This window comes from Gekko japonicus, unplaced genomic scaffold (genome assembly GCF_001447785.1).
Source record: "Gekko japonicus isolate JY-2015 unplaced genomic scaffold, Gekko_japonicus_V1.1 scaffold31, whole genome shotgun sequence".
NCBI classification, from domain to species: domain Eukaryota; kingdom Metazoa; phylum Chordata; class Lepidosauria; order Squamata; family Gekkonidae; genus Gekko; species Gekko japonicus.
This window is the reverse complement of record NW_015161404.1, coordinates 2,486,281-2,510,880: the sequence shown is the minus strand read 5'-3', so window position 1 is coordinate 2,510,880 and position 24,600 is coordinate 2,486,281. Positions and strand designations below refer to the sequence as shown.

At 42.0% G+C, this 24,600-nt stretch overlaps 1 protein-coding gene across 1 annotated transcript in view; it reads left to right on the top strand.

The window, feature by feature from the left end:
* Positions 1-24,600, top strand: part of GLIS3 (GLIS family zinc finger 3) — a 221,049-nt gene that overhangs the window by 154,196 nt on the left and 42,253 nt on the right. The window contains exons 6-7 of the mRNA XM_015426024.1: positions 15,028-15,169; positions 23,088-23,256. Of these exons, the coding sequence (XP_015281510.1) occupies positions 15,028-15,169; positions 23,088-23,256 (311 nt within the window). The remainder of the gene's footprint in view (positions 1-15,027; positions 15,170-23,087; positions 23,257-24,600) is intronic.

Below are 24,600 nucleotides of genomic sequence, written 5' to 3'. Positions count from 1 at the left end.
AGGAGGGCCTCCTCACTGTGCCCTGCTCGATAGGGAGAGCAGGAAACCTGATACCTTAGGGTGTAAGGTTTATGTCTTCTCTGCCTTGGCTTTCCATGTGAGCAGTTATAAAATCATAATGGGAAGGTGCCAGCTCTTCCTGTGAAAAAAATCTTGGTCCTTGTCTTGACCTGAGCCCAGAAGAGAAAAGATGTGGGAATAAATTACTGTAGACAGAGCCCCTCAGGGTGTCTACGCAACAAATTTAGACAGCCTGTTATGTGTCTGATTGCTCTTCCAAGTCAACAGCCCTGTGATAACCTTGAGAAGGCATGCCTGGTTGAAATCTACAGCCCTAGATCTTTATAATACAGCTGGGATAGATGATTTACCTTCTGAGGGGACTGACCTTTTTAGCTCAACCACAGATTCTGCCCTTAAAAAGATTAAAGAGGATCGCATGGCAACCAGGTCTCCAACTGACCTCAATCCTTTAAAGCAGAGTTTTCCCAGGCAGGTACAGGTACCTCAGATATACTACACAACAGCCTCACCCACCATCCCAAGATGCACATTCAGTCCCCAAACCTCAACCATGTCAAAAAATATATTACTCTAAGCCTAGGGAAGGCTGTTGTTCTCCCAAAGATCCTAAAGGGTTGAACAAGCAGGGATTTTGACTGTCCATCTCACCATCCATTTGGTGACTACCTGGCCTACTTTACTCACAACTGGGAGGTTATTAGTCAAATGGGTTTTGTCTTTTGTGCTTCATGATTATGTTGTAGAGTCCACCTGTTTTACTCCTCCAGGAGGTCAATTCCTTCTTAGTAAAAGGAGCCCTAACACAGAGACCATTCTGGTGCTATGTTTCTTAAATAAGCTTGTAGTTACAAAAAAGTTTTGCATGAAATCTCTCAGAGATATCTTCCTGCTATTAAATGTTTTGTTCACAGTCATAAAGTTTTGAGATGCTTACTTTCATATCTCACTAAAGAAAGATTTCTGAAAATTTCTTCCTGTGTGGACACCAGATGTTCCAGTACACTGTCCTCCTGTTTGGTCTCTCCTCAGGCTCAAGGGTATTTACAAAGTTTGTGGCAGTGTTGGTTGCACGAATCAGGGAGAAGCGGTGCAAACTCTTCCCTTACCCAGATGATGGGTTAATTAAAGCTCTATCCAGGGATATCCTGTTGGCCCACAGCTCCTTAATTCTGAACAGCCTTCAAGATTTAAGCCTTCAGGTGAACTTAGAGAAGGCCGTTCTCTCTCCCACTAAGCATAACTTTTGCGGGCACTGTCCTCAGTTAGCTTACCCTCCCAAGGACAGGATTGTCAGAATTTTAATAAGCTATTTCCAAACAGCAAGAAAGGCTGTTAGGTTTATGCCACTGATGACCTGGATAGTTCTTTTTCCAGTACAATCCTCACAAACATTTTTCAGACTTTAACATGGTAGTCCCACAGGGTGAATCTCCTTGTTAAGAACCTCTTAAGAGGCAGTGGGGCCCTTGGACGACCAAGGGGTAAAAGGAGTATTGAAGGATGATAGGGAAATGGCTGAGAAGCTAAATGCATTTTTTGCCTCCGTCTTCACTGTGGAAGATGAGAAGTGCTTGCCCACTCCAGAACCACTGATTTCAGGAGGGGTGTTGAAAGACCTGAGTCAGAGAGAGAGGAGGTCCTAAAACTGATAGACAACTTAAAAACTGAAAAATCACCAGGCCCAGATGGCATACATCCGAGAGTTCTGAAAGAACTCAAATGTGAACTTGTGGATCTCCTGACAAAGATATGTAATCTTTCCTTAAAATCTGCCTCCATTCCTGAGGATTGGAAGGTAGCTAATGTCACTCCCATCTTTAAAAAGGGTTCCAGAGGAGATCCGGGAAATTACAGGCCAGTCAGTCTGACGTCGATACCGGGTAAATTGGTGGAAACCATTATTAAGGAAAGAATTAGTAGGCACATAGATGAACAAAACCTATTGAGGCAGACTCAGCACGGTTTCTGTAAGGGAAGATCTTGTCTCACTAACCTATTAGTGTTCTTTGAGGGGGTGAACAAACATGTGGACAAGGGGGATCCAATAGATATTATTTACCTTGACTTCCAGAAAGCTTTTGATAAAGTTCCTCATCAAAGGCTCCTAAGTAAGCTCAAAAATCATGGGATAGAAGGACAAGTCCTTTTATGGATCAAAAACTGGCTAGTTCATAGAAAACAGAGAGTGAGTGTAGGTGGGCAATTTTCTCAGTGGAGGGTGGTAAGCAGTGGGGTACCGCAGGGATCAGTACTTGGTCCACTGCTTTTTAACTTGTTCATTAATGATTTGGAGATGGGAGTAAGCAGTGAAGTGGCTAAATTTGCGGATGATACAAAGTTGTTCAGGGTGGTGAAAACCAGTGAGGATTGTGAGGCACTCCAAGGGGATCTGTCAAGGATGGGCGAGTGGGCGTCAACATGGCAAATGGGGTTCAATGTGGCCAAGTGCAAGGTGATGCACATTGGAGCCAAAAATCCTAAATATAAATACACATTGATGGGGTCTGAACTGGCAGAGACTGAGCAAGAGAGAGATCTTGGAGTTGTAGTGGATAACTCACTGAAAATGTCGAGACAGTGTGTGACTGCAATAAAGAAGGCCAATGCTATGCTGGGGATTATTAGGAAGGGTATTGAAAACAGATCAGCCAATATAATAATGCCCCTATATAAATCAATGGTGAGACCTCATTTGGAATACTGTGTGCAGTTCTGGGCACCACACCTTAAAAAGGATATTATAGCTTTTTCTTCACCCAAAGAGTGATTAACACATGGAATTCACTGCCACAGGAAGTGGTGGGTGCTACAAGCATGGACGGCTTCAAAAGGGAATTAGATAAGCATATGGAGCAGAGGTCCATCAGTGGCTATTAGCCACAAGGTATAGCTAGGGGCTCTGGGGCAAGTGATGCTCTGTCTTGGTGCTTGGGGGGGGGTCAACAGGGGGAGGGCTTCTAATGTCCTGGCCCCACTGCTGGACCTCCTGATGGCACTGGTATTTCTGGCCACTGTGTGACACAGAGTGTTGGACTGGATGGGCCTTTGGCCTGATCCAACATTGGCGTCTCTTATGTTCTTATGTTCTTATGTTACCTACCCCCATTTATGTGCCTCTAGTCACTGAAATCTCACTGTCTGGGGGGCTCCGTGTTTGGACAGTCAGGTGAATGGGCTGTGGTTTCTTCATGAGAGCAATTCACATATAATGTCTTCAAACTCAGAGTGGATTTTCTCTGACAGCTTGTCTACCCCTTGTTCAGGGGGAAAATATCCAGGTATATATGGACAACACTACAGCATTATTCAAACAGGTGAGGTGGCACAGGAGGCCTTTCTCATCTAGGAATGGGTATCCAGGCCATTCATATAGCAGAAAGGGATAATGGCCTAGTGGATGCTCTGAACCATTTGTTCCAGGACAGTCATGAATGGTCTGTCACCAATGGATTTCTCATCTCCATGTTCTTGACATGGGGAACTCCCTCTTTGGCCAATTTGTCACTTCCCTCAACATGAAATGCAAAACTTTTTGTTCAAGGGCAAAGAGGGACATGTCTTCTCTCAAGAATGCTTTTCAAATCTCTTGGCAGAACAATGTATGTTATGTCTTCCCCCCCTTCCTTTATTCACTTATACCCTCATGAAAATGCTGCATGAAGGGATGTCTGCCATCCTCATCACCCCATACTGGCCGAGGCAGAACTGTTTCTCCATTCTAGTTCACACAGCAGGAAACAGAACATATATTCTCTCCCCCTGCCCCAGATCTGGTATGGTCCATAGAGGTATTGTACCATCACTTCCACAGTCTGCTTTATCCAACCTCTAACTTGACGTTTTCCCAATCAGCACTAAAGATCCTCTTGGAGGCTAAAAAATACTCCGCCAGGAGGTCTTAACTATCTAAATGGAAAAGGTCACTTCACTGATCTGCTGTATCAGGGATTGACCCCCTAGTTGTTCTTTCTGTACCTAGAAAGTTGATCTTCACACAATCCAAATCTAAACCCTTCCTCAAAGTATTGGCTAACTTTTATTCCACCACCACCACCATTCTCCCCGCTCTTTCTCTAGTCCTCTCAAAGCTTATGTCTAAACTCTTTCAGCCAAAGGTAACTGCTCTCTGCAACTCCTTTCACCTAAGACTGCCTTCTTGGTAGCTATCACTTCTACCAGGAGAGTGAATGAGATTCAGGCACTCAGTTTGGACCCTCCTTTCCTCAAGTTTCATAATGAAAAGGTTGTACTTTGTCCCAATCTCCCCTTTCTTGCAAAGGCAGTCTCCTCCTTCCACCTTAACACAGTACTTCCCATCTTTGTTCCCTTGCCAAATGATAATAAAGAAAAGGTATTATTCTCTGGATGCAAAGCATGCCCCATTTTTTAAAATTAACCCTTTAAACATTACAACTTTTCAACAGTTCAACCACACATAACCTTTTATCATCATTATACCATTTCATATCACATATTTGTTATAATCTACTATAAATCTGTCACATTCAGTATTTTGTTAAATCAAAGTACTTATACATCCTAGAGTTGTTCCCTCTTTATCAAATTAAAAATACATCATATCATGGTATAGGGGATTATTAGGAATGATGTCTTTTTCTACCATATAGCTTATTATAGGGTACCATACTACTATTATTTTGTTTCTATAGTTAATGGGAGATGTGTTTGATGCCCCATTTTTTATTGCACAGCACATGCCAGACAAGAACCTTTTGGAGCCTCTAAGGGACCCAAGAATGGTTCTAAAGTTTCCTCTCAAACAATTTCATGTTGGATTATATTTCTCATTCATTTTTTAATCACTTTTATTGCATATTGTTTAGGCATTACAGATTAAAATGCAATGTAAATATTAAAACAGTGTAAAAACCATATACAACAGACATTGAAAAACAAGTTAAACAGGAAACTATATAAGAGAGCAATTTATTCTGCATTTAACTGATCTATAATGAGTAGTCATGAGCTGTAATGACCCACAGTATATTATACAATGAACCGCAGTATAGATACATTCATTTTTGATATATTTGGTTTGAAGGGAGAAAACCTTGTGCCACCATATTTTCTAATTCTGGAATCCAGATGCGTACAAATTTGGAGTAGGTTGGTATAGAAGAGTTATGCGATCTATTTATACTGTCTCATTCATGAACATTACAAAGAGGCCAGCATCTCCTGCCCTTTCCGATCATGGCTCCTTCCACTAGATCTCAGGCCTTTTTGTCTTCAGATGAGGAGTTCCCCTCCAGGACATTTGTAAGGCAGCCATGTGGTCCACGCTGTCAATGTTTGTGAAACACAATGAGACCAACATAGATGCCAGAGGCGATTCTGCTGTGGGCAGAGCTGTCCTGAATAGTTTGTTTCATTAAAACCATCACTCCTATCTCCTTGGCAATCTCGCATGTGGAACTGTACAGAAGATACAACAATGAAAACATGTTTGCACTTACCTGTACTGTTCTTCAAGTATTTTGTGTGGGCACACATCCCTCTCTTTGTCTCTGTTGTAAGCACTTATGGTGATTCCCAGTTGTACCTTCTCCAACAACAATCTCAATGACCTGATGTCAGAACCCACAGCTTACAACGAAGTACACACATTCAGGAACGGTTATACTTTTATTGCAAAGCTATAGATGCAGTAACACAGGCACTGTTAAGAATGGTGGTAACCCATTGAGCATAATAGGATATAGGGCATTCGTATGCACCCCCCCCCATGGCATGGGCCAATTAGCTACCCTCCCGTGCGCGGGACCAGCTAGGAAACCGTTAGGTGGCGAACGCTGGGAAGCAGTAGTCTCTCACAGTACATAGGAGACTTCCAGACAATACAACCTCCAACACAACATCCTCCTGCACATCTGTAGAGATAAGCATTGCGGCACAGGCAGAACAGCAGAGATAGGAATGCAATAGCAATTAACCAGAGACAGAATGAACTCCCAAAGCCCCATGGCAGCATAGCTGACACCTGAAGGAGGGAGACTCCTTTCCCTCCTTTTATAGGCTTTTTTGGTGGGTTACCACAGCAAAGCATGGGAGAGTGCCTTGTGCTGTCAGGAGCATTTAAAACATCTGTGGCTGACCCATGCATGTGCAGTTCTCTTTTGTGCCTGCACAGAAGAACACCCAATGAACACCCGTTATGGGCAAGTGCAGCCAGGTTTTATTTACCAAGTCATGTTGTTCACCTCCATGCCATAAAAAGCTTCAGCTGCCCATTTCCTCACATAAAGGCTCTGTTAGAGGGCCAAGACTTTTTTTTCCTCCAAGCCTGTTGGCAACCCTAGTAATTAAGGATATTTTTGTGTTTTCCTTCGTTATCTATATCTAGCATGAGTGTTATGACTCAGTGTGACTTGATCTGGAGAGATTACCATAATTCCAAATCTCCTTTGGTTGTCACGCCAAGCTATGTCATTGGTTCATATATGTTTGTATAACTTTATAAATATCAATAGAGGGAAAATTCCAGTCATCAGTTGGATTCTTAAATGCTACAATACTAGGAAATATGAGTCCAGGCATTGACTCGGGTATTATTCCATCTAATATGTTTTGATAAACTTATCTGCATGAGTGAACAAATATCAAGCTACTGGTCAAGTGTATTCAGAACTACAGTTTAGTGGCATCTGATTTCCACTGAACAATAAGACTACCAGAGTCTCTATGAAGCGCACCTGAATCTGATAAACAACAATGATAAGAGAAATGCAAAAGAAAAGGTCTTTTGATTGTTATCCCTTGTCTTGGGAAGTGTGTCAAGCATCAAACCAAATTAATACCTGTTCTTGCATTCAAATATAATGCGGCTTAAAACTGAGGAATTTAAAGGCCTTATCCCCCCCTAATTACTTCCACTTGATTTGCTAAATCTTGGGTGATTTATCTGATCATATCTGAAATGAGAAAATTAGGGGAGTTGAATTTCCATCTCTTGTTCTGGACCTTTATAAACGTTAGTAGAACTGTCAAGAAAAGATTATAAATTGCTATTGTGTATTGTTTCTAACATACTTAGACAAGCCAACCTTTGCTCCTGTGAACAATTCAAATTTCCATTTGCACTGGCAGGCATTATCAGCAGGGTGACTGAAGAGTCTCACATTAAACATATTATTTGGAACTTATATTTCACATGAAAGATTTCGGAGAAACCAAGAAGTAGATAATTTGTTTGCATTACATCTTTGAATTCATTCCAAGTACCTTGGAAATGGCTGTGTGCATCCAAAGCTTGTTGGTCAAAATGAATTTATCCTTCAGTAGGGTAGCTTATTACAGTGGGCATTCATACCTCTTTTCTAAAGAATAGGTGCAATCTAGCAGGATTTTGATCACAGCAGGTCTGTAAATATTTGTAGGATAAAAGTGAATTATAACTAAAAGCGCAGAATATTTATATGAGCATGTTGGGCTAAAGACAGTGTTACTACTTTAAAATCTAGTTTAGGACTAGATGGCTTTGCAAAATGTAAACAAGTTTGAGCATAGGTAGAATTTAGTTACTTTTGTGGAGAAATGCACTCCACTTTGGGCTATATTAGACTATGGAGAGTTTGGGGCTACAAAATCCCCACACTCATTTTAAGACGTTTCTCTGATGGTACAATGACAAGAAGCAGGAAAGTGGTTAATTGCTCTCTAGTAACCCCATCCCATTGATGGCTATTCTAAGGACTCAGTAGTTAAAGCTTGGTTATGCAGATGGTTCTAGTCATCTCACACCCTGGCAGGAATGTGACACCTAGGTGGGGACAGAGACTGGGGAGGCCAAATGCTAGATTGTATCTCTTCCTGGGAAAGACAGGAAAAGAAGGACTGACCCACCAGGAGGTAGGCAGATAAAGGAGTTAAATTCCCCAGAGACAAGGGGAACAAGGTCCATTTTTGCAGGTTCATTTTGCTAGGTCCATCTTGAATCTATCTGGATGGCTGCCATTGCCATGTGGCAGTAACAAATGGTCCGGCAGCCTGGACACTGACTCAAAGTAATGGATGACTGATAGAAAGCTGTAACTTAAAGAGTAAACAGCCTACCCTAGAATAACAACAGTCAGTCAACAGATAGATGAATGTTTGTATGTAACCTCGCTCAATCCATTGCTGTGTCGATCATGTGCATGCACATTGTGTTATTTTTTTGGGTGTAGTTTTGTCAAAATGATATGTATTGTTAAATAAGTTAACATATCTTGATTATCAGCGAAGAACATATCTGTGAAAAAATCCTGTCTCACAGTCATTTTATTTTTAATAAATTTCTTATTACTTTGAATGTTGAAAGTTTGTATTCCATAACCATGATGAGCTCCACTTAAACACTTTACTAAAAGGGTACCAGGGGAACGGAGGCAGTTGGTCAGTAGACTGTTAGATCCATGGGAGTGTGCAAGTGCAGTAAGCCATCCCTGAGAAGGCTAGTCAGAGCAAAAGAAAGACAAGCACTAGGCATATCCTATAAATAGCAATGCAGACAGAGTGCCGGCCCTCTTAGTGGGAAATACTCTAATAAACCAGCTAGTGGCAGTGTAATTACCCAGAGAGAAGCAAGGGACCCCTCCTGGAGTTCTGTGAGCTCAGGAGAGTGGTGCACTACCGGGGAGAAACCTAGGATAGCCACCAAGTGGCTTGACATCTTCAAGGGCCCAAAGCAGAGTGGTGCTAAAAAGTCAGTGGGGCATTCTGTGAGAACTCATATTGCTGAGCCTCAGGATCTAACTAAATGTTACATCAGGCCCGTAGCCTGCATGGGGCCCTTGGGGCCCACCCCCCGTGAGTTTTGCGGAACCCCTCCCCCTCCTCTGCTCCCCACTCCTCCCCCCGCCCCTCGATGCCACCACCCTCCAAGGTCAGCGCTGCCACCGGTTGTGGTTGCCACCACCGCCTCCTTCTCCAGCATCCCACTGCCCCCTGCCTGGCCACGGAGGATGAGGAGGAGGAGGCCGAGCCTTCTGGCAACTTTGCCTTCTCCTCCTCCCAAGGAGACCCACCGCTGCTGCTGCTCCCCGCCACCTGGCCAGCCTCCTAGCCTTGGAGAGGCCTGGCAGTGCCCTGGCTTAAGAAAGCAGCGGGTGGGGTGAAGGGGAGGATCGCCTGGGTGGCTGGCGTAGCGCCTGCGGGATGCCAGAGGTCGGGGCGGCAGTTTGCAGACGTGCAATTGCCCGCTCAATGGCAAAACTATCCCGCGATGTTGTGTGTGTATTGCAGACCTTATTTTCAAGTGCGCCCTCGTGGCTGGGGACAGCGGCACGGGCGGGGTGGGTTAAAGCTCCCCCTCCCTCCCTCCCTCTGTTGGGTTAAACTGTGAAGTTGTTTAGAGCGGCGGCGATCCGGAAGGGAGAGGAGGAATGTTTAGAATGAATGTTTAGAATGAGAGCGCCACTCCAGTCTTGCAGGAGCGGTCGGATAAACAGCCCTGTGGGAAAGTGAAAGCAAAGCCCTGACGTTCCCACAGGACCAAACCCCTCTCCCCCTTCCTTAGAGGGGAGAGGCCCGGCAGTGCCCTGGCTTAAGAAAGTGGCGGGTGGGGTGGAGGGGAAGGATCACCCGGGCGGGCGGCGTAGCGCCTGTGGGATGCTGGAGAAGGAGGTGGCAGTGGGAGCCGGTCGCCTTGGGGCGCGGTGGTCGTGGCGGACTGAGCGCCTTCCTTCGGCCCTGGGGAGGGAGAGAGAGAGAGAGAGGAGATGGACAGGAAAGGAGGGATTGGGGGGGGGAGGCGCCGGGTTTTGGAGCTGACCGGTTTGGCTGCTCAGGATTGATGGGGGGAGGGAGGGAGAGAGAAAGGGAGAGAGAGAAAGGTTGTTGTAGTCCCCCCCCGTCCGATTCCCAGGAAACTGCCCCCCCTCCTTTGCAGGGCATGGTGCTCCCGGGGAGGCAGGGCAGCATCCCCCAGGGAGGGGTGGCAACTGGTGGGAAGGCACCGGCGTCTCTCAGAAAGTTGGCCGCTGCATTCCAGGAATGGAGGGAGGAGGAGTGGCGAAAGAGACACTTCTCTCCCCACCTGGATGCCTCCCAGATGTGCCAGCAGTGGCAGCAGCGGGGCTCACAGCAACTGAGGGCTTTCTGAGCCGCCGCCAGTGCGGGTTCGGGCTATGAGCCGGGCAGCATTGCGTTTGTGGCACGGGGATCATAACCCCTCCAGGACTGGCTGGAGCCTCCCCTCCCTGCTTTCTTTGTGGACCGGCGGTGCAACAGCTCAGCTGCTATTGCCCTTTCCCCGCAGCATCCCCCCCTCCTCCTCTGCTGGCTCGCTAGGGAAGCGTGTCCTCGACGGCTTGCCATGCCGTGGTGGGAAGGGCATCTGTCTCTGCCTGTCCATCTGTCTGTCTACCTGGCCATCTCTGTCTCTGAGAGCCAGTTTGGGGTAGTGGTTAAGTGCACAGACTCTAATCTGGGAGAACCGAGTTTGATTCCCCTCTCCTTCACTTGCACCTGCTGGGTGACCTTGGGTCAGTTACAACTTTTTTCAGAGCTGTTCTTGAAAGGGCAGTTCTGGAAAGAGCCCTCTCAGCCCCACCTACCTCACAGACAGTGTTCCCTCTAAGCTGAGTTAGTGTGAGCTAGCGCACAGTTTTTAGCCTCTAGCTCACATCTTTTGGCCTTGGCTCAGGAAGGAGGGCTCCAGAGCAAACTAATTTATGCTGTAGCCAAATCGCTCACTCACAGCTTTAATGGCAGTAGCTCACAAAGTAGAAGTTTTGCTCAGAAAACTCCACAGCTTAGAGGGAACATTGGTAGTGGCCCCCCTAAGAAAAATATGGGCCCCCTGAGCAAAAAGTTGTTAGCTTCGGGCCTGTGTTACATGCAAATGTTTAATGAAAGGCAGAAAGCACTTAACCCTTTCCTAGCCAGTACATCCCCCCCTCCTTTCACAAGCTGCTTTTCCCACTTGCACTATCCCAGTCATGCATCAGCTTTACAAGAGAGAGAGAGAGAGAGAGAGAGAGAGAGAGAGAGAGAGAGCAGTCAGTCATGCTTTTTTAAACTACCATTTGAATGTGTGTAATAAACTCTATACTATATGTAAAGTTAAAGTAACACCCTCTGTGATTCCTAATTCTCCATAAAAATAGAACAGAAGTGCAGTGGCACCTTAAAGACTAACAAAATGTATGCTAACATAAAGTTGTCATTCATCAGCACATTTATGTAAAATGCATATGCTCAAGCATTAAGTTGCCATTAGCGTAGGACAATTGTGTTTTTATAATGAACAGTTTCCTAGTTTTTAAGTCACTGGAAGACGGGTAATTGTAGCATAAATTAACAGAGCATATAGCAGATGGAGTGTGGCCTTCAGCAATGTGTAACAAGTTAGAGGCTTGGGCAGTAATCTTTATCATGAAAACTGAAGCATATTTTCCCTATTTTCATCTGCAAAATGTTAGACGGTATGCAAGCTTATTTCATGCATATTCCTGTGAGCATTTCAGAGGCCTAGTCTTCTATAAAGTGTGAACTTCCAAACCACACTTTTGTTTAGTTCATTCCTTATTATCCCCTCACCCCTTACTCTGAACCCAATTACACATACTTGTGATGCCTATAAAGGAACTAGAACATCTTCACACTTTGAATAAGAAGCATGGAAGAATTGCCACCAAGCTAAGTTGAAAAGGATTGAAAAGGTATAAATATAGGGTAACTTTAACCTTGAATCTTTCTTGGAAAGGTTACTCTTTTTTATGAACAATGTTCCACAGCAATTATCACCCGTGGCAAGACTTACACTAAGAATATGGGTAAGGATAACGTCGCGGTCTTTGACCTCAGGAATATGCACGCATAATAGCAGTCAGCACTGTTGAGTAATGGAGAGCAGAGTTCATGGTTATAGCATGAGAAACATCTGAGTCCTAAAGCTGGTTTTAAGTAAGAGCTAAATAACTGAAGATCTCACGAAATCATGGTAAATCTTTTAAGAATTCCTTTAGATTTGTGCAACAAATTAAGCATTCAATAAACTCTAAACTTCCCTTACAAAAGTTGATCTAATAGTAATTAATAGTATTGTTTTGCAGTCTTCTTTCTGAAGACATAGAAAGTTCACCATGCAAGCCTATGCAATCCAATGGGCAGAGACTCTGCATAGGATTGCACTGCTATTAGTATGGAACGGACTGTGAAAAAGATAGCACTGTAGCATGAGATCCAAAGGAGCCCCAGCCCCATGAAGCCCCAGTCCTTCTAAATTATAGTATCTATGGCTCTGACTGATCACATTATATTTTCAAAGGGAGAATGGCAGTCTTGAAACCTGATTCAGGTGGACAGAGCCATGTTGGACTGAAGCAACAGAACAAAGTTTGAGTCCAGTGACACCTTTAAGACCAACAAAGGTTTAATTCTGGGTATAAGGTTTTGTGAACATGCACACTTCTTCAGAGGGCAATCAGTTGGCAAGTGGCTAACCCCCAGTGGTTCATGAGGCAGTAAGCTGTCCCCATGGTAACCAGGCACTGGGTAGCAGGAGACACAGAGGCAAGTCCTCAGAACTTGGAAGGTAAGCTGGGAGTCCTGACCCTCCCAGTGGGCAATTCCTATAAAGGTCAGGTGGCGGCAGCAGTCGAACAGAGAGAGAGAGAAAAAAGCCCCTCCCAGTGTTGGGAAAACCTTGGAGGGCAGGGTAGAACAGGGCCTGTAGGTCATAAGAACATAAGAGAGGCCAATGCTGGATCAAGCCAATGGCCCATCTAGTCCAACACTCTGTCACACAGTGGCCAAAAATACCAGGTCAGAGCAGGACCATTCCCGTCTTGCATCCAGCATTACCTAATCCTAACCTCAATATCACCTAAGGCACTTAAACCTGCAATACATCCTTTATTCACTTTCAAACCTTTCAAATGGAAACCAGTGGTTTGTCAAAGAGTTCTGGAGCACTCTAAAGCTTGTTTACAACTTTGTGATATATTGGTTAGTTCTAATAAAAACTTTGATATTTCTAGTCTTATCTGAGCTAGCCGTAACAAGATCTGGGCTCTTCATAATCCTCACATGGACTCTATGACAATTGTAGTCAATATTCCAAAATGTTTCATAGGGAAAGTCAGCACAGAGTATTTCCCAGGGCTCTTTTTGTCGAAAAAGCCCAGCAGGAACTCATTAGCATAATAGGCCACACCCAACAGCAGGAACTCATTAGCATATTGGGCCACACCCCTGACAGCACAGCTCATTAGCACATTAGGCTGCACCCCCATGTTACCAGAAGTGTGGTTATCCAGCCACACCCACCTTTTGCTTGTTATTCTGTTTACCTTGTTTGTTGTCAAAACCCAGGGCTTTTTTGTAGCAGGAACTCTTTTGCATGTTAGGCCACACACCCCATATGTAGCCAATCCTAATGAGTTTCTGCTGTTGGGTGTGGCCCATTATGCTAATGAGTTCCTGCTGGGCGTGGCCAACTTGGGAGCCAGCCGGAACTCCGTTCCTGTGCGTTCCTGCCCAAAAATAGCCCTGGATTTCCTAGGTCATGATTTCACTCATTCTTATTCATTCTACATGCTTCCTAGTGCCTTCATGTAGTCAGCTCTATTCTTTTTTTTTTGGTAAACAAATTTTTTATTTTCTCAGGAATACAACATGTAAAACATTTCATTCTATCAATTGTCTACCCCATTCCCAGTTTCCGGTCCGGCACCTTTAAAAGTTCCACTGTCTTCCTTTCGCTAATGCCCGTCTAGGAATTCAACTTCCTGGATGTTTCACACGGACCTCTTTCTTTGTGACACCAGCCTGCTCTTCCCACGCTATTGTTCGTGAGTTTCGATTTTACAGTTGCGCACACGGCTCCATCTTCACCACAGGAATGTTAAACAATAAGCGTTTTTACAGTTTTTAAAGGCTTCAATCAACTTTTTTCTCTCCGGAATCGGATTTCTGGGATTTACTATTCATTTTCCGCTCAACCGCTTAATTCAAATTGACTCCAAACTCAGTTCAGGTAAGCGGCACGTTTTTGTTATCTAGCACGTTCAAAACGGGTTTCGCATTGTTTCTTTTAACTCACAGTTGTTGTCCTTCTTCAAAGAAGTCTGCTGACGAAGAATTTATGCCGGTATCCCGGCTCGATCGGCCACTATAGAGTTGCTTGGCACTTGCCTTCTTCGTGGGAGGAGGTCAAAGCCCAATTCAGCTTCTTCCGAAGCTGGATTACGCCAACCTCACACTCCCTCTAGGGCGCTGCTGCCTGCTTGTCCCCCCCCCTCGCTGGGGAGTGATGTGTTGGGCTGTATATTGCCCAAACTGTCGAAAGTGGCCGTCGCTCGCTTCGCACGATCGCGAAACGCTTCAGTCCTCCATCTTAGCCAGACCGGAAGCCCTCGTAGTCAGCTCTATTCTTGGCAGACAGAGGGAGCTGCACATTATCAATGGAAAAGAATATAGCTGGTATTCAAAATATACCATGGGGAACATTTTCTCACCAAGTACCAATTCCTTTATTCGGGTTTGGAGATAAAATTATCAAGCCAGGAGTGCTGCAGCTTGCTGAATTCGTGTGCCCTTGTTCAGGAACTCTGTTTGTGTAAGTCATATTATTTATTTAAAATACTTTCCCCCATTAGGAGTTACAGTTTTAAACAAGACATGTCAATCACCACCACCACCACTACAAGGATAAGTTACACCGGTACCATGCTTGAGACATACTGTGACAAAACTGGAAGTTCACCACTAGTATATTCTACAGTTTCCAATAAATTATGATTTATTTTTGAGGGGTTATTGTAGCTCAGTCTGTCCTTTAAAGTGTGGTCAAAGCACAATGTATGTGAAGTACTCTGAACACGCTAAAATTCTTTATAGAAGCTACTATTATGATTATTATGTTGAGAATACTTATTTTGTACTCTCTTAAATACCAGACTGTCTTTCATGCAATTTGCTGATCTCAGCCATCAATTTATGCTGGTTCTTTCCTCACAACTATGATTTTCTTTTTGTGTGTGTGCACTTGTGTTTCAGTTGCGCTCGAGTACAGAGCTTGACCAAGACATCCTCAATGACTGTCTCACTATCCATCCTCTCCAGCCATCCCCATCTCCACATGACACTTCAGATAGCACCATCAGACGATCACCAGGACCTGTGCATGACATTTATACAGGTATAGGAGGAAGATACGCCTTGACCTAGCACATCATTCTCTAAATCATTAATGATCAATAAAAGCATAAGAAGCTTGAATTATTCTGGAAAGTTCTTGAAGGATATAGGCATAAGCTTGCCAAAGTTAAGCACTTTGATTTTCCATTGATTTCACAGGTAGGAAGTTAATTCAGTTTTCCCATAGAAAGCAAAGGGACTTCACATTGCTTCATTTTGACTGGATTTTGTCCCTGTTTCTTTCCAGTCCATGACACTATGACAGAAGTCTTTATTTTGTACAGGAAAGTTTCATGGATATTTGGTATTGGGGTAAATAGTCTAGAAGACAATATGATTAATTTGTTATTAGCCTATACATATTTAAAATCCTTTAGTTGACAACACTTCTGAACATTTTCCATTCCAGAATATTTATTTATTCTGTTTTATTCACTTCATCACTCTTTGCCAGTGATAGCAATTTTAATGTATTAAACTAGAATTTAATCCAGACAAGATGAAGTTATTCTTAGCTGCAAAGATGACTGACCTGGGGCAGATATTGCCCCTTTACTGTGAATGGAGTTGCACTGCTTTTGAACGTGCAGGTTGGAGTAGGGTTCCTGGATCTGCGACTGTTCTGGGATTGACACCTGCCCAGGAGTTCTTTTAGACAGTTTCATTTTGTAGTTGTACCCCTTTCTAGATAGTAGGGAATCTGACCATAGTTATTAATTTCTTAGTGATATCCAGACTATACTACTACACTTTGAAAGGTGTTCAGAAACTGCAGCTGACTGGAAATACAGATGGCAAAGCATTGGTAGGGGTGAAAAGCTGGCAGGATATTACTTCTATTTTGCTTCATCTACATTGGTTTCCAGTAAATTTGTCTAAACAAAAATGACGTTAGCCTTGGGTCACAGTATCAAGAACCACCTTCTATTATACAGAGGGAACATGGGCATGAAGATCATCATCATTAATGTCCTTCTCCATGTTTCTCTACCACCTTGATAGCACTGGGAATGCCTCCCAAACAGTATGGTGGTGCCTCCTAAATAGTTATAAACAGTTACGGTTGAAAATATATTGCTGCTGTTGAAAATCTGTCAAACTGTGCTTTTATTTATTTATATTTATATTCCGCACCTCCCCGCCATAGCGGGTTCAGGGCGGCTAACAGCAAGTTTATAAATACATACATTAAAATTCCAATATATATAATAAAATAATATTAAATTAAGATTACAATATAAAACACATGGCCACAGTACAAGATGGCGTCATTCTGTCATCCTTTGAGTGGCCGCCTCCAGGCTCCTGCCAGGCTGTTAATCATCCGGCTGGTGGTGATGTTGACGTTACGGCCAGGCTAGTGGTGATGTCAATGTTAAAGCCAGGGCCATTGATGTCAAGGCAGCACCCTACTTGAAAGCCTGGCGGAAGAGCTCTGTTTTACAGGCCCTGCGGATCTGCAGAAGGACCCGCAGGGCTCTGATGTCGTCCGGGAGCTCACTCCACCAGTCCAGGTGCTCATTCCACTAGTGCGGGGCAGCATCTGTGCCTGCTTTTTACAGCTTGGAATTGTTGTCCGCTTTTTTATTGTGTACCTTTAAAAAACAACTTACCCTTGACTACAGTTTGAGTCCAGGGGCACATTTAAGACCAACAAAGTTAAATTCAAGGTATAAGCTTTTGTGTGCATGCACAGTATTTAAGATACAATGAAATGGAAATTACCAGTCCATGCATATAGGTAGAGGGTGAGCAGTAAATTAGCATACAGCATAATGAGTATGTTTAACAGATTCAAGGACCAAAAAGGAATAACAAGCTTTATTTATATGGTTACCATTTGTTTGGGTTTAATTCTGGGGAACACATAGTGAAGTAAATAAATATATCGAAATTGGAGATTGATGGGCAGATATATCCTTAATTGTGGACTGCTGAGAGTAATTAACTGAGACCCTATCATTGCACTCCATCCGTCTCCTCTCAAGCATGGAGGTGACCTTACAACATCTTCTTCTTTGAAGAGGGGCGATTGTGTGTAGAGTTATCTCTCCTGTCCCTAGAGCAGAGAAATACTTTCCAGTCTACCATTCCAAAATACATTACATTCTATTATTCATTATGTTACATAACAATCCACTATTCTAATCTATTTTTCCAAATAAGAAATAAAATAAAATAGAGTACATATGGCCCTTCTGGGGGATTGGTTAGAATACAGAGGGCTCACCAATCCCCCATAAGCACCATAGCTGCTCTTTATTTTATTTTATTTCTTATTTAGAATAGTAGATTGTAATGTAATGTAATGAATAGTAGAATGTAAGGTTCTGCTGCTTCAGACCAACACAGTTACCCACCTGAATTTACCCTTGATTAGGTTGTTTTTAAACCTTGTAAATCCACCTCAGGATCTTTATTAGGATGGAAGGGCAGGACATCATTACCTTTAGTAACTAGATGGTAACAAATGCAAACTATTACATATCATAAAGTAATTCTATCTAGAGTTTCTCCAGGCTAAGTAGATTGAAATCAATAGTCAGACTGGGGTACTTCTGCATAGGATTTCACTGTAGGTTACCTAAAATGCATTTGAGTATTCAATTATATAGTTATCAATCACTGAACATGCTTATTTGCTTTTTATCTTGGCACACAAAAGGCAAGCAGCATTGTTTCGCCATAATTAACCAGAGTACAGTTCAAGGACAAATACTCAGTTCACTTATAATTTTCAGCAATTACTTATCTTGGTTGCACATAAAGTACCATGTGTGAATCTATCAAATAAAAAAGAAAGAAGGAAACAAAGAAGGAGTAGGCCTTAGAAATATAATTTAATTCACCAAGGGGGGAGGAAATCAAAACTAAATGGAATAGTTTTTCAATATTATTGTTTGGATAGCCTTGTAGTTAAGATACTTGTCCTTCATGGATGCAGGTGGCACAGCATTTTTGTTGCACACTTCTCAAAAACTATGGTGGCTAGAACTGCAACATGATTTTCTAGGTTTTTGTTTCTTAACAAAAAGGAACAATCTAGAATGGAATGCTTATGGAACAGAGGAATCCTCAGGCTATTTTTGCTACAGCTTTTACTGGTTTTTACTGGTTATTAACTTTCAAAATGAGGGGGGCATACAGATATTCTGAAAATCCATATAGATAGACTTTTTCAGTGGTGTAGTGGGACTTGTGCAAACTTGTGTTTGCTTCTCACTTGCCTTGAAAGCTCCTTGCCATAAGATAATTGCACCTTGAAGGCACATACATACACAATGGTACTCTTGAGTTTTTGATTAAAAAATCAAGTTGCTGTATAGTATTCAGGCACTCTTGAAACTTCCCCAAGTACAAGAAGTTCTGTTTACAAAAAAAATTGTAATCACACAGCATGTATGGAAATAACCACAACATTGCTGTTTAGAGTTTGGCCTCTGCTTTGCTTGAAAACCCACTCCCTTCTTTCTGTGGATACCCCATCTTCTAGCTCTAGGTTAACTTCTTCTACTAAACCATTAAAAGTGAAGGAGCCCTTTGGAACTGATCACAGAGATAGTAATGATAAGGAACAGCTTAGTATCAAATGAAAGATTAATTGATACACATACAAATTTGCTAGCTTTTTTTTTCCCTACAGACATCAGAAATTAGACTAGATAGCTAGTACCAAATGAAGGATGCACAATGTATCCTGGGCACTTTCATCATAATGAAGATGCTGATACATGAAGACATTATTATGCAATTACAGAGGGCTCACTGTATATCTCCCATGTTGCTCTAGTGAGATAGCTTTTATGATTTATGTGGAGTGTCTGGGCTATGGCCCTCACAACAGTTCCCAAAGCTAACAGCTAAGAGAGAAAAGCACCAATATAAAATTTCTCTGCTCTGCCAGCATGCATTGCAGTAATGGCAGACCTGCTGTGATACAATATACAACATGTCAGAGATGCCTGAGGAAAGGGTGAAGTTCACTGCTTCGGCCCTTCCGTGTTCCCAAGAGGTCACAGCTGTTTTGTTGGCTGGTTGATATCATTTAACTTTGCCTTCAGATATTTCTAGTGATTGGCAGCTGGAACAATTGATTAAGTGCGGCAGATGAACATATTGGAAACTCTTATTGCTTTTGTGATTAAGAGCCAGAGAAATCCCCAAAGCAATAAAGTGTGGGGTCTGGATTAAAATCTAAGAGTCTTGCTAAAACTGAAGGTCATTACATTAGATCCCTGCCATTCATAAGGCTAACTCTTACCAGACTGAAAGGATTGTAGGTTATTCCTTTCTGAACTCTTACACCACCATGTAAAAAAGAAACGGAGAAGAGCCATGCGTTATTGATGGCACTTGATATAAATATACTTTAAATCGTATTCCCCAGTAGATCCTAAACATATTTATTTATGTCCCATTGACTTTAATGGGATTGCCGTGTCTGATGTACAGGACAGTCTGATTTATGATAAAGGGAGGGACTATAGGCATTTTTGTTCTGTTGGCTGAGTATATGTTATGGTTATTTCCTATTTCCAATGCTGGAAATAGTAATTTTTTAAATATAGCAAGTAAGCGACATAAATTGCCATTAATGCTGCAATCCAATGGACATTTACTTGGAAGTAAGCCCCACTAAGGTTAAGACGCTGAACTGCAGGCTGGAAGGTCGGTAGTTCAGCAGTTTGAGACCCGAGTGCCGCATGACAGGAGTGAGCTCCCATCTCTGGTTCCAGTTCCTGTCATCCTAGCAGTTCGAAAGCAAGAAATTGCAAGTAGATAAATAGGTATCACTTCAGTGGGACGGTAACAGCGTTCCGTGCACCTTGGCGTTTAGTCATGCTGGCCACATGACCACAGAAACATCTTTGGACAGCGCTGGCTCTTCGGCTTGGAAACGGAGATGAGCACCACAACCCTAGAGTCGGATTTGACTGGCTTTTGAGCAAGGGAAACCTTTACCTTTAAGCCCCACTAAAGACAATGAAACTTACTTGCGTAGATGTGCATAGGAATGTGGTGTAGTATAAGTTTTTCACAGGGCAGTCCTGAACAGCATTACACCTTTGTAAATCCATTGAACTCCATTGAAGGGTAGAACTCTGCTTAGGATTGCACTGTTGGTCATGGAAATACTTTCCCCTCAACAGAAGCAATGTATGAATCGTTAAATAAAGAAATCCTCTTTGACATACCCTCAGGGATGGCTAAATTACTTGACCGTGTGAACAATAATTTTTTTAAAAAATGAGAAGAGTGTATAAATTATCTGAATGTGTTAACTTTTTAAAAAAAAGAATAGTCTATATAGTCTTCAGCTTTTTAATCTATGAATTGATTAGTTAATTGACTAGATGTAAATAAATATGCTTATTACCACAAACCACAGTGTTGGCACTTTTTCAAGATAGAGAAGGAAATGTTAAAAACTTACAGATCAATAAACAAAAGCTTAGAACACATTATTATAAGTCTGTTTTAACAGTTTGCAACCTATTCTCTTACAGGAATACCCCAGAACCAAAATAAACTAAAGAAAAAAATCAATAAAAGAATTGTCCTGAGTGACTATAATCACTTAATGAAAACTCAGTTTATCTGCTCAGTTGATTTACCTGCTGATTCAACTGAGTAATTCCAGAAACCCTCAACATTCACCTGTTTATTTCACACTCACTTGCTTAAAACCAGCAGCAAACTTTGTTCTGAAAGGGCCAGAGTGAGGAGTTGTATGACAGCTGTGAAGCAAGTCTGCTGCATTTATATACTTGGCTTATTTTGTAATCAGGTAGAAGAGGCCTTTTTATCTGGAAAAGATTGACAGGGGACTGATTTAAGAATAATATACCCATGAAAATAAATTGCAACATTACTGGTAATTTGTGAGAGGAAAGGTGGCAATTTCCCATTTGGAAAAAAGTTTCTTTAAATTACAGAGTACTTGCTCTGCTAAAAGGAAAAAAAAATAGATTTTTTTAAAAAGCTTTAATTTGGGAACAGTTTAAAAATGTAGGTTCTCATCTCTTAATTGTGTGCAAGGTATCATTGTCCATCACCTTTACATCATTTCTTTTTGCATGTTTTTGGAATGCTTAAATATGAAAACTCATCTATACAAAATTTGTATGTAGCAATGTTTCTAATGGACAGTACTTGTGTTTGTAAGCATCTTTGTGATGAGGAACTAACAATTACAGCTTAATTTGTCCTAAATATTTACCACAGTTACTGTCATTTTAAAAAAAACGTATAATTTGAGTTCCAGCTTACAAAAATTCTCTTTTAAATATCACAGCATAAACATCTTGGGTAAGGCAGCAAGAACAGTGAGCATTTATTTTTTCAGGTTACTTATTTCCTTTTTAAAGGGATTATTGCACAACATTCTAGTCCTCACGCTTACTGAAGAAGCAGGAAATGACCTACTTTACTGAGTGCATGCATTGTATATTCACAAGAGACTGATTTGGTGCTTCGTGAATTCTAGGAAAAGAGGATTCTTGTTGCCTCTTAGCACTGACAACTGTTATTTAAGAAAACTTCTTAAATTTTCTTCCAGTGCAATAATGTCAGAAAAATGTGGAAATGGGCACAAATCTCCCAAAGCCATAAGGGTTTTTTTTAATGATTCAGAAAGATACTGTAGTGAAAAATGTTATTAAAATTGTCAGATGTCATATTTTCCTGTAATTACACATGTAGAATAATTTTCATGAGGTCAGATTTCCTTACTTGTACCCTCTTATAACTATTTGGCAGGCCCTCAAAAGTCCAGTGTCTTTCAAGAAAGAAAATTGTCCCACATATGCTCTGTTTCACATGTATTCCATCCATTAAGATTTAGGTTAAGTTCACCAGTTGTTGGATACATAATCCAGTTCTTCTGTCTAGAGAGTCAGTGGGCTATTCCGCATGTCTTGTTTTTGTCACTTGCGTTCCTTTACTGAGTCAGTGTCCCTCCATTTCTGTATGTATTTTGCTCCCTCTAGTGGTTGCCTCACTATTTCATCACTGTACCTCCAGTTTATTTCCCTGCACTTTTAAAGTTTTCAGAATGGAATACACTGGTGATATAGTGATGAAATATCAAAGCGACCATTAGAGGGAGCAAAACATGTGCAGAAAAAAGATGACACAACAGGGGCACACAAGTGAGAGAGTAACACATGTAGAAAAGCCCAGTGTGGTGTAGTGGTTAGAGTGTCAGACCAGGATCTGGGAGACCAAGGTCTGAATTCGCACTCTGCCATGGAGGCTCACTGGGTGACCATGGGCCAATAACCCACTCTCAGCCTAACCTACCTCATAGGGTTGTTGTGAGGATAAAATGAATGGGGGGGAGAACAATGTAAACTACTCTGCATCCTCCCTTGGGAGAAAGATGGGGTATAAATGCAGTAAATAATAGTAAAATCAGCAACACAGGATCAGATGCAATGCTTCTGTGGATGTCACAGATTTACTGAAGTGATTTTTATCAGACCGTCCTCCAACATAGTTCTCTGTGCCCCCCAAAAGCTGCTCCTTCAGGGGACACTCCGGAATAGTCATGCAGTATCAGGCTTCAGCAAGAAGAGAGACTTGGCAGGAAGCATCCTCCCTCATTCTTGCACAAATGGAGTGAGCTCAGCAGACAAATTCTCTGAATGTAAGAGTAACAGAAGGGGGAAGGAGGAATCAGCTGAAAAGGTTCAATTTTCTTGCGTGAGTGGAAGCTTCATTCTGCTCAGAGAATGGGAAGTTTAGACCCAATGCACAGTTTTCTTATTCATTATTTTTAAAGTTGCCACTTTTTTGATTACTGCAATTTTCACAGCTAGAGCTTCTGCCTAAAATTACTTCTGAAAACTAAATGGTATCCTTGACATATGAAAGATCTGAAAATGCACCTTTCATGAGTATTTTTACCCTCATTTCAGCTGCACTGTTCTCCAGCTCTCATTCAAGTCAAAGTGGAACCGCTGCTGGTATTGGGCTTCCGTCCCACTCCATGAGCCACTCTTCACCAGGCCACAATGTACAGGGCAGCCCACATAACCCTACAGCCCAGGTACAGCCTCTTTCAACAGTGGGCTCAGGAGATGAAAGGTAAGGCCATGAATGTTTCTACCCATATCTCACCTCATCAGGAGTGTTCCTTCAAAAAAAAAAAAGGAATATTTTGAGCTGTGGTTTTAGAAAGAGAAATCCATCACAGTCTATAGGTACTTGGAGAGTGGATTTTAAAAAAAATGTTGGGTTGTATGGAACTACAGTCAACCTATGATGATCTGGAATAAGTGACAACTCTTTACAATAATTGGTTTAGGATTTTCCTAGACTATATCCCAATTTCAGTCAGTCTGTACTCCCTTTTGAAATGGGATAGCAAATATTGCATATGGCATCTCAAAGTGACATCATCACTCATCATTCATATAATTATATTCATAAAGTACTAAAGCTCTGAGGTTAATAATGTCCTGGGGATGTGTCACTTTTTTACTTTTAGTGCTTTGGGCCCTTAAAGCTAGGTAAATATGAAGACTACAATCTAAACTCAGGTAGGCATTCTTAAGGTAATTGATGTCAGTCACCTTAAGTAACTCTGTGCTAGATTGTGTCTGGGAAAGTACAAAGAAGCTGTGGAAAATTGATTTATTTGTAAAGTTCACCCAACATGTTTCAAGCCACTGTCCTTTATTATTTACATAAAAGACAAGCTTTCTTCTTGTATCTGCATTCAGCTTTCCTAGGGCACACAGGAAAGAACACATATAAAAGAAAAAAACTGGTCTCTTTATGTAAAACATAGAGAAATAACCTTGATAAAAAAGGTGGCTTGAAACATGTAGGGCATGCTTTAAAAATAAATCTACTTTCCACAGCACCTTTGAAATACCTTCTCGGTTTTTTATCCAGAGGATAGTAAGCCATATAATGGGTTTAACTTTGTCATTATTAAGCTACAATAATAATATTGTAGGATTTATCATAAACCAGATCAAAAGATAGAGGAGGATTATAAAATGATTAATGAATTAAAGATAGCGGCTAGACAAAAACCTGTCATAATAGGTGATTTCAACTACCCACACATTGATTGGGTCAATATGTGTTCTAGTCGGGAAAAAGAGATTGAGTTTCTAGATACTCTTAATGATTATGCTATGGAGCAGATGGTCACAGAACCTACCAGGGGAGAGGCGATCCTGGATTTCGTCCTAACTAATGCCCAAGACCTGGTGAGAGATGTAAAAGTGATTGCACCACTTGGGAACAGTGACCATAATGTTATTAAGTTCAACATTTGTATAAATAGGGAGTTGCCCAAAAAGACCGACACAACCACTTTTAACTTTAAAAGGGGTAACTTCTCTGATATGAGGGGACATGTGAAGAAAAAACTGAAAGGAAAAGTAGAAAGGGTCAAAACCATTGGGGAAGCTTGGA